Here is a 13,350-nt window from a genome sequence, read left to right as displayed (position 1 = left end):
AATGGAATTGGTGAGTGAGCAAGCAACATAACGAGATATCGGTAGCTCTCGCCTCCATTCAAAACTACTGGTTGCTGGACAATTTTTTTCAGAGTTGAGATTAGCATCTCTAAACAGCTATATATATATATATATATATATATATATATATATATATATATATATATATATATATATATATATATATATAGGAAAATCGATTTCCTCGCCAATTCTCACCTACGGCATTTCATAAACTGCGCTCTCGACAAACATTTCCCGGTGCACAACATTATCTGAGCAATGCCTAGTAGCCTACGAGGCATTCTCTACTGCGTACGGTATATCGTCGCAGCTTCTAGCTACATTCCGCCAGAAATCCAACTCGTTCTATTCGCGCAGTAGTATTTTCATGGTGACGCAGCTACATAAAACAGGCACATTGTGGCCAGAAAGCGCCAATATTCGCATTCTGTGCCACTGGTCACAGTGGTACGGACAAGAGGGCTCAAGGGCGATCACCAATTATAGTCATCTAGACGGGTACGCGAATTCTGTTCGATTCGTTTACTTAGTCTGTCCTTGCTCGTCATTTTTTATTGCGCAGGGTTAAGGCTATGCGTGTTGGTCAGCCATAATGTCGACTAAGGATTCCTGATTTCACATTCAAAGATCTGTTTATGTCCCACGTTTACCCAGAAAGGGCCCTTGTGACAAGAGCCTCATTGTATCATTTGCATTCTTGCATCCTTTGTGGAGTTCATTTTTTTTTGGACTGAAAGAAAAAGTGGGGGACTATACTGTAGAAAAGTCCTCCCCCCACTCCCTAATGGAGGGCCGTCCGCATGCCTATATGCGCTTGACTCAAGCATCGAATCACCAGGCGAGAACACTTTCAGCGCGTTGGTCTTGCGCAACTTCAACCCAAGCGTTCATGCAAGGGCTCTTGGAGATGTTTTTTTTAAGTGTTTCTACAGAGTTCCGTAAACATACGCTCAGTATATTTTTCACATACCTGGATCACGAGCGCGGCTGTCTTTCTTCAGGAAGATGTCGAGCCCAGTGGCCAGGAGCATCAAGAAGGAGAGCACCCCTATGAGAGACCTGCGTGACGCGTTTCAAAGCGAGCACGTGAACAATCATTCACAGTTATTCATCCGGAACCAGAATCACCAGATGTCCGTCTTGATATAAGAAAGTAGCCTAATGTTTACTTCAAGCCGGCTAGGCCTGCACCATAGCACATTATTTTATTTTGCCTTGCGGCTATGAGAAAAAATGTCGGGTGACCGTTTCTATAAGTAGGAGAGCTCATTACGGTCGGGGGTGTCTGCATTATATGGCAGTAATATCTGTTTTTACTTTTGTGTTTTCCTGTTTAGATAAAAACCTACGTGCTATGCTGATGAAGGGCGGATAAACACATTTATGCCTCTGCTCTCACAGACTCTACAAAGAGAGGAACTTTTTATTGGGAATTCACAGTGCCTCACACAAAACAGTACCTTGTAAATAAATATTGTAGTTTTACCTGACCAATCAAATTACTACGGATGTCGTTAAAATGAACACCAAGTAAGACTGATTGAACCATTCATGCTCCTCACTGCTAACGTGCCCATTTATTTGAAGTTTGTATAATAATGCTTCGCGCAACGTTTAACATTGCCTTATAATAGACGTCGTATGCGGAGACTTCCAAATTTATTTTTTGGCATCTGTTTTCTAATAAACTGCAATTGAGGAGACACTAGAAAGAAACAAAAAATTATTTTATACTTCGAAAATATATCTTCAAGGCTCTAGTATCGTTAATTTCACCGTCACATGTTTATAATAAACTAAAAAATTGATCATTAAAATAATTTAAAATTTCTTGCCACAAGTTTTGATGGGATAACGCTTATTTCAAAGTGTCCTTCGTACCGTGGCCTCATTGACTCAGTGATTTTTTTAGAAACTTCATAGAATATGTCATGTTCCTGGCTTTCTCAGAAGACAATGTACTACCGGGTGTTCAAAATTAAGCTTTATGATTTTTTTAAAATTAGGCGCTCGAAGGCACGTGAGAACCACTTGTGCAAATAAGTTAAGCGGCCAGGGGGACAGAAAGTTAGATGATAATTATCGCTGTCAGCAGCCCAATTAACTAAAATTTAATAATTAACTTTTTACTGGCTGCGGTAAGTTGGCATGTTTATATTGAAAAAATGTAGGCAGTGGTGTTTGTACACAGTTTCAGTTGGAAGATTTTTTCTAGCACGCCTGTGTTCCGAGATATCCGGCTCCAAAGTTTAATTGTCTTTCGCACGATTACGCATGCAAGAGGGTGAGGGTCCGCGCAAAGCTCCTCCCTAAAGTGACGCATCTGTTGCGTGTGGTGTTTAGTGTGTGAAGAGGGTGGAAGCGTAGGCATAGGTGATAGCAATTACCCTTGCCCTCTTCGGCCGGCGAAATCAAAATGTGACAGCGCGGTGCGCCATGAGCCTTACGCATGATCCTGATGAACGCGATAACAGGAGACCATTTTTCGCGACGTTTTTTCGTGACTTTAGATCACACTGAGACATCTTCTTGTGAACGCGTTAGCAGGACCGTCCTGCACTAGGGTGCCTCCGGTTAGAGCACAGCGTCTCTGCATTGAAGGTCTACCAAGGAAATCCACGTGGAGTCCTTTCGAGCTAATATGGCTGCTTCTGGCGTGAGGTATTCTACCAAAGTAAAAGTAGACGTGGTGCTTGCAATGGCTGAAATGAATGGCAACGCTTCGTTAGCAATGGAGCTTTACGCGTCTCGCCACCCACACCGTCCCCTTCCAACAAGGCCCACTTTCACAAACCTGTTTCGACGCTTCTGCACAACAGGCTCTGTCCACCTTCCGAGACGGACCAGGAAGGCAATCGTCGATGAAGACTTTGAAATCGACGTTGTCGCGTGCGTAACCTCGATGCCAGAGCTCAGCATCCGACAGATTGCCGATCAGTGCGGTCGCAGCATCGGAACAGTCACAAATGTTTTAAGAAAGCACAAGTTCCATCCATATCACGTTTACCTTCATCAGGACCTAAATGAGGCGGACTTTGAAAGGCGAGTTGACTTCTGCAATTGGGGCCTCATCAAAACTGATCAAGAAAATGACTTTTTGCACAGAATAATTTGGACTGATGAAGCTCGGTTTTGCCGAAATGGAAGTGTTAATCTTCACAACGCCCATTATTGGGCACAAGAAAACCCACACTGGCTGAGGCAGCACAAGCATCAAGTTCGCTGGAGTGTGAATGTGTGGTGCGGCATACTCGGGGACAGGATCATCGGACCTCACTTTTTTGAGGACAACTTGAACGGAAAGATGTACACAGAAGAAATATTAGGTGTTGTCATTGATGATCTTGTCTGCAGTCTTTCCCTGAATGACCTGCGCCAAGTATGGTTTCAGCACGATGGAGCACCACCACATTTTTCTACCAGGGCGAAGAACTGGTTGGACAGACGTTTTCCACAACAGTGGATTGGGCGCGCAGGAGCGATGTTTTGGCCACCAAGATCACCTGACCTTTCTCCGCTCGACTTTTTCCTTTGGGGCTACGTTAAAGATCGAGTTTACGTAACAGAGCCCAGCGATGTTAATGACATGAAGGACAGGATAACATCTGCCTGTGCGAGTATTCCTGCAGAAGTACTGCGCCGAGTCATCGAGTCGACGCGACAGCGGTTCATGCTTTGCGTTGCTGCCGAAGGCAGGCATTTTGAACACTTTTTGGGGCATTGACGTCTTGAGAGGTGAAGAGTTTCGATGAGATTTGTGCATGACCGAAATATGCTTATGTAGCAGCAGGAAATATGCGTTAGCAAGGATAAAACTGTTTCAGTTATTATTGGTGGAGTTGTTGCTCTTGTTTCAATAAAAGTTACAGTACTCGGACATCAGCAGTCACGCTATTCGCGTAGCCCAGGCAACGACCACGCATGCTTCTCTAGTGATTATTACGCACGCGCACTGGCATCCAGATTCTCCGCTCGCACCATTATCTCGGCATGGTATCTGCCACTATCGTTAGAGGCTCTGCAGTTGCGTGTTACGACACTGGTTGCAAGCGTTCTTCGATTTTTGATTTCGACGGCCGAAGAGGGCAAGGGTAATTGCTATCACCTATGCCTACGCTTCCACCCTCTTCACACACTAAACACCACACGCAACAGATGCGTCACTTTAGGGAGGAGCTTTGCGCGGACCCTCACCCTCTTGCATGCGTAATCGTGCGAAAGACAATTAAACTTTGGAGCCGGATATCTCGGAACACAGGCGTGCTAGAAAAAATCTTCCAACTGAAACTGTGTACAAACACCACTGCCTACATTTTTTCAATATAAACATGCCAACTTACCGCAGCCAGTAAAAAGTTAATTATTAAATTTTAGTTAATTGGGCTGCTGACAGCGATAATTATCATCTAACTTTCTGTCCCCCTGGCCGCTTAACTTATTTGCACAAGTGGTTCTCACGTGCCTTCGAGCGCCTAATTTTAAAAAAATCATAAAGCTTAATTTTGAACACCCGGTATATTTTTGTCAATTAGGAACTACGTAGACCTTAGCAGACACCGTCGTCATGGAAACTGCTGCGATAGCTTTAGGGAGGCTTCGCCACTCGTCTTCTCTTTTCTCGTGTTTTCTATCTTACCAAGCGCCTTCTCAAAGCAAGTATGGTCCTTTTGGTATAGTGAAAGTGTGTAGAAAACTCTTTTTTTTTCTATTCGGTCTGTCTTTAAGCCCAAACGCATGTAAGTGTTTTGAATTTCATTTTCACTGATACACGACTGCCTGGTTCGGGTAAACTTACTGTTTACCAACTCATTGACACAGCAAGAATAATATACCATGGCGAGTACAAAAAAGCACTCAAATGGTTTTCACACGTCAATTAGATTAGTACAGTTATGCCATTCTAGGCCGGCGCATTATGGCCGCCTCCGTGAGTCATCGCACTTCCGACAGCAGTGAAGCACGCGTCGGCTCCGTCAGTGACTTTTCCCTCCTCTTCTATAACTTTCCTCCCCTCTCCCCTTCTCCAGTGTGCATGTAGCCTACCGGGGCTCAGCCCTGGTTATCCTCCCCGCCTTTCTCCTTACTTTTTTTCCTCTCTCTCACACACAAGAAGGCTATATTGGCAATTTCAGTGGCATGCTTCCGGCTGTGCCATCTAACGGGTTGTAGACTACAGTGAGGGATGTCAAAAGAAAACGGCTGTGGCTCTTTTAGAGGCAGCAAGGAACAACCTCGCGGTAGCACTCCGCAGGTGCGAAGTGCTTCCAAGGCCGGCCGGTTGCGCGCAAGAGCCTCGCGGGCATCGACCGCTGCAGTGCGAGCCAACGTACTCGGTCACGGTCATGTTCGCGTGTTCTCCGTTTCCTGGCACTTCTTGTGAGTTGGCAACAGGCTGTCGACTTTTGAATGTGTGTCATGAACCGCTTCCAATCAGAGATATTGTCCCGTACATCGGAAACTACTTAAGCTGCGATGAGAACACGATAAGGAACAGGAAAAAGAGGGTGATATGTAAATTCACAAGCAAGCTTGGAATACATAATCACGCTTAATCGCGTGAGAGGCTAACTGACCCAGATCTCTTGTATAGGTAACTTGGCATGATTCAAGCGGAACCTAACGTAACTGGGTATTTACGCACGTGTTCGTGCAGCTTTCTTTCTTAATGAAGTGCAAAATAATTAGGTTAAATTGGAATGTACAGTCTTTGTCCCTATAAAGATAGGAGGTAAATATAAGTGTGCAACTATGGGTAGCTAGTGTGGACATCGATGGCCGAACTAAAGTACTTACTGGGCTTGAGGCCTGAGGAGTAAAGGAGGGTAAGAGAGATTGGGGAGAAGAATTCAAGACCAAGCGAGATAGGTGCTTATTATTGTCTTCCAATGAAGCTGTGCCTGCTGTATTTTAGAAACGACTCTATTGCAAGGGGAAACGGCCGGCCAGTTTGTGCAATTGGTCTATCGGTCACTGCACGAACACGTCATGCGTGATTGATGACCTGTTAATGTTTGGACGAAAAGACCTCAGGGAGAGCTTGAGGAGCGGTCAGTACTCCTCGCAGTTTTTTGCCCGGAGATTCTCTCGATCCGTAAAGTTCTGTTCAGTACATCGTTTTACTCCGAGTATTATTTGTTTATTCCTTCTAAATATACCGCCAACTAATGTCGAAAAGTTCAGGTGGCGCAACAAGTAGCCAAAGGCTATAGAATAATTGCTTGAGAAGACTTAACAAACTTGCCCTCTGCATGCACCTCTATAGGCCGACGATGGTTTTTACGTCCCCACAAAACAAGGAATGAAACATAAATATTTGTTTAGCAAACGTGATATTTAAGTTGCATGTCTCATGAAGAGAGTAGCCCCGTCGCTGTGGTCTAGTGCCTAAGGTACTCGGCTGCTGACCCGTAAGTCGCGGGATCAAATTCCGGCTGCAGTTTCTATGGAGACGAAAATTCTGTTGGCCCGTGTGCTAGGATTCGGGTGTACGCTAAGGAGCCCCAGGTGGTCGAAATTTCCGAAGCGCTCCTCTACGGCGTTTGTCATAATCATATATGGTGGCTTTGGCGTTAACCTCTTCATATCAAACATTCAATCATCTTGAATAATGTATGCACTCTTTGCTTTGAACTATAGCAAACGTATACACTAAAGTGGTCACGCTCCACCTCATTCTACAGTGACAAAAATCAGAGGTATACATTGTATCAGCATGGGAGAATCTTAAATTTGTGCCTACCACGTGGAGCTCAATCTCTGTGAACATGTAAAGTCCTTGCTACCATTGTAAGAAAAATTGAGTACTTACACCATGCCAATTCGTACGCCGTTCCAGTCCCTGTCTTTGTTCAGCACAGAATCGCAACCGGAGACGTGGTACTTGAACCCGTAGGGGTCAAGTGCTATAGAAGAGAATGAATAACGTGATCATAGTTAACGCGAAGCCGGCATTATTTTAAGTGGTAAAATACATGCGGAATTTCTGCACGTTACGTTAAAGTAAACAATCATGAAGGGACAAGAACTGTAATCTTGTAACACCACCCTCGCAGCTGATACTGCCCTTTTATAATATTTCGGCAATGAATGTACAAATAAGACGTGAGTGGGAAGCGCTTCCTCCTTTGTTGAGCGCAGATAGTCAGAAAGTGTTGTTCTAATGCAGCAACACCTTGAGCATGTATAGTATATGCACATCTTCTATATTCTGCATATTTTCTCCAGCTAACGCCCAGCGTGTGAGCCTGCATTTGTCCGCATAACTGATCCCTTCATCAGGTCCCCTTCAGTATATATATCTCTCTGTGCTGTATTGACCCCTTAGTTGTCTAATTTCGATGACGTGGGTTCGCTTTGAAGACGTGGACAAGGGAGTGACATGACAGGAACAGCGCGGCGTGTGTCCCGTCTCTTCCCTGTCCGCGTCTTCAAAGCGCACCTGCCTCATCGCCAGGCAGAACCAAACGGCCCGTCTAAGAGCGTAAGGTATCACCACTTAATTTATTAGACGCTCTTTTTTTATTTCATTATGATGGTCAGCTCAGAGTATTCAATAAAAGACGGAAGGTGCATAGGTGAGCCCTTAAAGAGCCAAATGTTAAAAAGAAGTTTTCTACTTACTAAGGCCAATCATGCGCCGTACGTCCGCAATCGTGCAAAGTTCTGGCAAGCATAGGCCCAACCTCTGACCCTTGAAGTAACTTCGCTCGTCTGATGAGAAAAAGTCTGGTGCTCGTCGCCCCTGTAATAAAATTCGGAACAAGCTTAAGCCGTTTAACCACTTTGCACAGTAATGCCACATTCTGATCATGTACATCCGAGTGCAGTGCTATGAATAAGGCTTGATTAAGGAAGGATTCACGCGACTCTTAGACTTAAGGACAGTCGTGTCGAAGAGTAGTCTTGAAATTTAAGAAAAGATATCGATTGGAGACAAGACCACGAAATAAATTCTCTGCGGCTGAAATGAATGACATTATTGTTTATATTCGCCAGCAAAGATGTAGAAGCTACCTAATGTAGCACGCATAATATTCTTTTTTTCCTGTAAAAGATATCATTGCAGCAACGAATAGGAGGCCTTGTTATATATTTACACTCATTTTTAGACACTGTATATATTTATTACATATAGCACAACATATATTTTAAATAATGGTTATCAGACTGCTAACATGAAATGACATGGTACTTGTACCGGCGCTCTTTGGCCTCTGATGTCCTTGCAGGAAAACATTTAGAGTAATAATACAATATATAGCGCTTATTTTCAAACTAGGCAGTGAAATTTGTTGGCCTGATGCGTGACCGATGGCGGCGCTGTGAACTGCGCTTGTATGACGTCAGTTCAAGTAATCGCGTGCTTTCGAGGCTTAGTGCCATATAAAAACCACCGTCATGATAAAACTCAACGAAAACACCGTTCAATTAGTTATCGTATGTGCGGTGGCTACCGACGCTGTTCTAAGAACCACGGGTGTCTGCTTTTAAGGCTCATTTCAAACGCAGGGCAATTTATTTCCTTAAACTGTGGCCGCACGTCACCGTGGTTATGGCTGCTCATATTTACCAACTTGGGCTGCTCAGATTTACCAACTTGGCCTGCGTCTTTCATCAACATGAGAGCATGACGTTTCGCTTGCTGTATGGGACATGCTTGTAGATGCTGGCGAAAGGCACACTCCTTACAATTTTGAAACACCCCAACTAATTTCCATCGCATGGCAGAAAGTGCAGATGACAAATGAGTGCACTCGCACTTAGTTTAACTTTCTGATTAGCAACGCGGTCGGCGGCACCAGTGTGCTTATCGGTCATCTGGGAGGTTTATTGGCCCTGTCGATAGGGCCGCGGCTAAAATAAATTCATATTTGCGCTCAAAAACATTCGTTGTAGGTGTTCGTTCACTCTCGCGAGGCTGTTCATTCGGGAAAGTTCCCACCCGAAGCAGATGATCTGCGCACAGAAGCAGCGGCCACAGCAGCACGGTTGAGAGCGGAGTCCACAAAATGATGTCACACGCGAGAGGGCGCCACTCCAATATCTCGAAGCCAATATTAATTGCCAGCACTGCTGATCTACTATTTTTTAACCAAGAAGCTTTCGCACATTAAAAACCAGCAAATGGCGACCGAAATGAGTGCATCGCACATTTGAGAAAGAAGACGCTTGTTCAATCATGATGATAATAATGCACATACGTCCCGCTTCTTCCGACTTCTTCAATAAATGTTATCCGTGTGAAACTTGAGGTATCATGCTTAAGTAACACTAATGCTGTCGCTCTTCGTATCCTGCCAAGGACAAGTGAATCGAAATGGTCAGGCACTCTGAATAAAGATGACGATGTGTGTGTTACTTCGTGATCATCTATACGGCTATTTAGATAGGCGCATTCATTGATACTATAATTCACGAACAACTAGTCCACAAACATTACTGGCAGTACAATTTCTCGGAAGAGTGCTCCGGACTGATTAGATTTGGAAAAGAAAAAAAAGCCACTGAAATTTTGAGCCGTCTACTCATTTTCTAGTCGCACAAAGCCATTATATTGATTGTTTGATGGTGTCTATTTTGGAGGAAGAAGATTTTCGTTTGGTCGCACGGCGTCGACGAGCGTGTCAGAAAAGCAGCATTTACCGAGAACAGCAATTGAAAGCGCACAAATCACGGTGTTCGCATTTTCAGCAGCCAGTGAAACCGTCGCCATGATTGCAAAACAAGATTAAAAAAAGAGAAAAAAAAAGTCAGGAACAAGACGTTCACTGAATTAAATTTTTAGTTAGCTGCCTTTTACTAATAGAAGGAGAGCCATTGAGAGCTGCTAATTACGCTTGCCAAAGAAGGCCTAATAAGAAGCCAAAGGTAAAGAAAAAGCATGGTACTTGGAGGAGGCCGCTTTCTCAGCTTAACACGTGGTGTGGCAAAACGCAGCAAAGTGCCATGAAACTGCTTTATAGGGTAATTTTTACAGATACTACCTTAAAAAAAGGCTTTGCTTTTAGTGATGCCAGCTACGTCGCAGAGATTCTCATGTGCCGCTGAGCAGAAAAGACCGGAAGGCTTTTTATTTGTTTACAGCGAAAGCTGTAATGAGATCAGAAACGGGTCACGTGCAGCGCCGTAGCTGTCTGCTGCCACTGTCACCACCGGTGTCCGTAACCAGTATCGAAAGAAGAAAAAACACAGTAAATAGAAAAACGCTTAGGACATGGTGGGCCTCGAACCCGGGCCCACTGTGTCCTTGTGCCACTGTGACAGCCTAGTATTATACCGCTGGGCCAAGTTCATGTTTGGGACTTGTTTGCAAACTTGGCTAAGGCAGATTTGATGTCGGGAAAGGAATCGCAGTTATTATAAGTAATAGAGCGTTTTAGAACAGTGAAACAACCAGGCGCCACACAATGTGAAAAGCGTAACATATGGGTCGTCCAATGTTCCAACCCATTACAAAAGCTTGTTCTTGATCGCATACACACTTCAGGCATAATTCCTCATCGTCGTCAGCCACTGCATAAATAATTGGCACAAAATTTCTTGCAAGTGCTTAGCGAATACCACGCTTCTCAGAAGAATGACAAAAAATAGCATAGTGAATGCTAGAAATAATAGGTATTAATGCCATAGTGGGTACTCAGCAAGTGTACTTGCAGCAGTTACCCATGAGTGTTTAGAAAAGGCTCTGAAAGGCCACTCTTCAAGCTTTCGCTGTGACTGCGCTGCGCCTTCCGCGCAGCCTTGGCATTCTTTCTCTTCGTTTGAGCCTGCTACTTCAAAAACGCGCCATGCAGAATACGTTTATTATCGGAGTGCCAATAAACGTCTGAAAATTTAATCGGTGATCTGACACAACTTTATAAATAACAAAGGACACGTCGTATATATCTTTCACAATGAATCTGTGAAGAACACAATGCTCACCGCTCCTTTCAAAACTTTCGCAGAAGTGAATCTGCCAATGGACATCGTACGTTTTTATGCGGTCTTACAGCGTGGAACAATATAATTACTACAGTAAAAGGCACGTTCGGCGTATACACATGTCAGGTTCACATTTTCTCAGCGAATAATAACACGCGTTTGATATTCCGTCCACTTCATATCAAATAGAATGCGGACTTTTTGAGCAGTTAAAAACAGGTATCGAACACAGACGTTGTGGCCCATCCAGCGAGTAGGTTACCCATACATTATTGTTATACTCCTAAAAGTGCCCGCATGTGTTGCGACGCGCGCGAATGCTCACCATGAAGTAGCCATCCTTTTGCATCCTTTGCGCCGACTTGCGAGCGAATCCCAGTGGGAGAGTCATGAATAGCGAGCAGTACTGGCCATAGATGGCAGCGTCGCCATTCGAAGGCTGATGGTGAACGGCCAGGCATTCCTCGTAGTCTCCGTACGATCCTGTCGCTCCATTCAATGTGCCAGGAGCAGGCCGGCCATTCGAGTCCATCACTGAAATTCGGACGCATTTTCATTTTTTTTAGTGCTGTGCCATGCAAGGACAAGATAACTACTTCTCTATGTATGCCGTGCAAGCTTAATTGGTGCGTGTTAAGCGAATAAAAGAGCGTAGACGAGAAAAGAGTAGGCAAAATGTCACGAAAGCCAGCGGTCATCTTGTCTGCTCCTGATATCTCGTGCAAACGTCATGTGCTTATTGTCTTTTTTTTCTATATGTGTTACAATAACAACAAGAAACGTAGAACTTTAGTCAGGAAATTATAAGACACCTTTTGTACACCTCATGTTCATGCTAAATATTCAAGGTGGATTTCAGAAAAAATTTGGCATCTATTTCTCTAGCTCGTCATTGTGTTCCCCCTTCCAGTGTCGACGAAGGGTTTTTTATACCGCTCAATCTGTACTCACTATTGTATTGCCATCAGTGCTTTGGGCCTGTGACTTTGCTTGCAATTTCAGATTAGGGACGGTCACCCACTCGGGGCAATGCTCATACCATCAATGCACTTTCCGCTCATAGCATTTCTGACAAATGAAGACTTTATTGACTTTTGTGTTGGTGCACTCGTGTTGAGATATGTGCTAGCATGCTCACGTGCTTTGTTTTGTGCTTTTTTTCAATTTCCCTCTACTTGATTTTATCGCTCATCATATCTCGCGTATTGGCGCACTAGACCTAATCGTAAGCATACCTATCGAGGCATGAGCTAACGCACACACACTCTCTCTCTTCATGCTGACAATGCCAATAAGAGCTGGGTTAACGAACGGTGATTCCTTGGGTCAGTTGAGCCTGAGGATGGCGCTGTAGCTTACGCGCTCAAAAGTTTAGTAGATGTTGCAGTTAAAAAGCTCACAGTGTAAAGAAAATTGAGTGCCGTTGAATTTTTTGTCAACGGCTCAATAATGCTAGAAAATGGTAAACTATGGCCGGGTTCGTGGCTCCTCCTTATGAGTATTCTTAGGCTCAACTGTCTGTTCAAATAATGTAAAATCTGCCATGACTACTGCATCATCAATTAACATTGCATGTGTCTTTCCTAGTGCTGTAGGAGACGCTGCAGGCGTTTTGCTTTTCGTTTAATGCTCTTAATATGTTCATGTCTATAAGTCAACACATGCCGTGAATAAACTTAAAGCACCGGCGGATGTTTTGTGTAGTCCGTTGCTCCTTGTTCAGGTGTAATCAGTTGTTAAGGCATATAAAGCACTTTAAAATGTTGGCTGCTCCCAGTTGGTGTCAAAGCAGTTATTAAAGCTTATAAAGTGTTTAGAGTGTTTGCTGCCTAAACACAACATGACATATTTTATGTCCTAAGCTTTTTTCATGCTATTAAAAAATTAAGCACAAATTCAAGTAATGTCTCAAGCTGGTGCGAACACCATGTGCTATATCATATATTTGCCAGTATTTATCTGCATTAAACAGTTTTCATTTCTTCATCAAAATTATCCCGAATTTCACAAATTGAGTAGTCAAAATAAATTTAAATTTAGTCACTCTTTAAACTGTTAAAGACTGCGTTGCGATTTCAATACTTATTTGGCCTTATACCATGCTGCGCAAGCTGTCAACAATGCGCCATACGCCGATAAGAGCTTAGTTGCAGGAATATGAACGAGGAAAAAAACAAGAATATTCAAGTAACATTTACGTCACGCTGTTAAGGACGTATGAATGTGTTATTTTTTGCAAACATGACCTACATGGCGAATATGACTTTTCTGTGAGCGTATTTTACGTACTTTTGATGGTGGCGGCCACATTTTGTGCCTGTATAGTGTACCTAAGAATGTTTGGCAGCGGACGATGATAGCTCGGCTCACTGCCGCACAAAAACAGGCCTAGGGGCCACAACG

The 13,350-nt window shown here is 43.8% G+C and overlaps 1 protein-coding gene across 1 annotated transcript in view; it reads right to left on the bottom strand.

The window, feature by feature from the left end:
* LOC119187557 (O-acyltransferase like protein) overlaps nt 1–13,350 on the bottom strand; it is a 50,105-nt gene that overhangs the window by 33,863 nt on the left and 2,892 nt on the right. Inside the window, exons 2-5 of the mRNA XM_037435696.2 lie at nt 11,273–11,481; nt 7,645–7,765; nt 6,833–6,926; nt 995–1,083 (exon numbers count right to left, since the gene is read on the bottom strand). Coding sequence (XP_037291593.2) covers nt 995–1,083; nt 6,833–6,926; nt 7,645–7,765; nt 11,273–11,481 — 513 coding nt within the window. The remainder of the gene's footprint in view (nt 1–994; nt 1,084–6,832; nt 6,927–7,644; nt 7,766–11,272; nt 11,482–13,350) is intronic.

This window comes from Rhipicephalus microplus, chromosome X, assembly GCF_043290135.1.
Source record: "Rhipicephalus microplus isolate Deutch F79 chromosome X, USDA_Rmic, whole genome shotgun sequence".
NCBI classification, from domain to species: Eukaryota; Metazoa; Arthropoda; class Arachnida; order Ixodida; family Ixodidae; genus Rhipicephalus; species Rhipicephalus microplus.
Note: the sequence above shows the minus strand (reverse complement) of the source record. Positions and strands in the feature narration are given on the sequence as shown.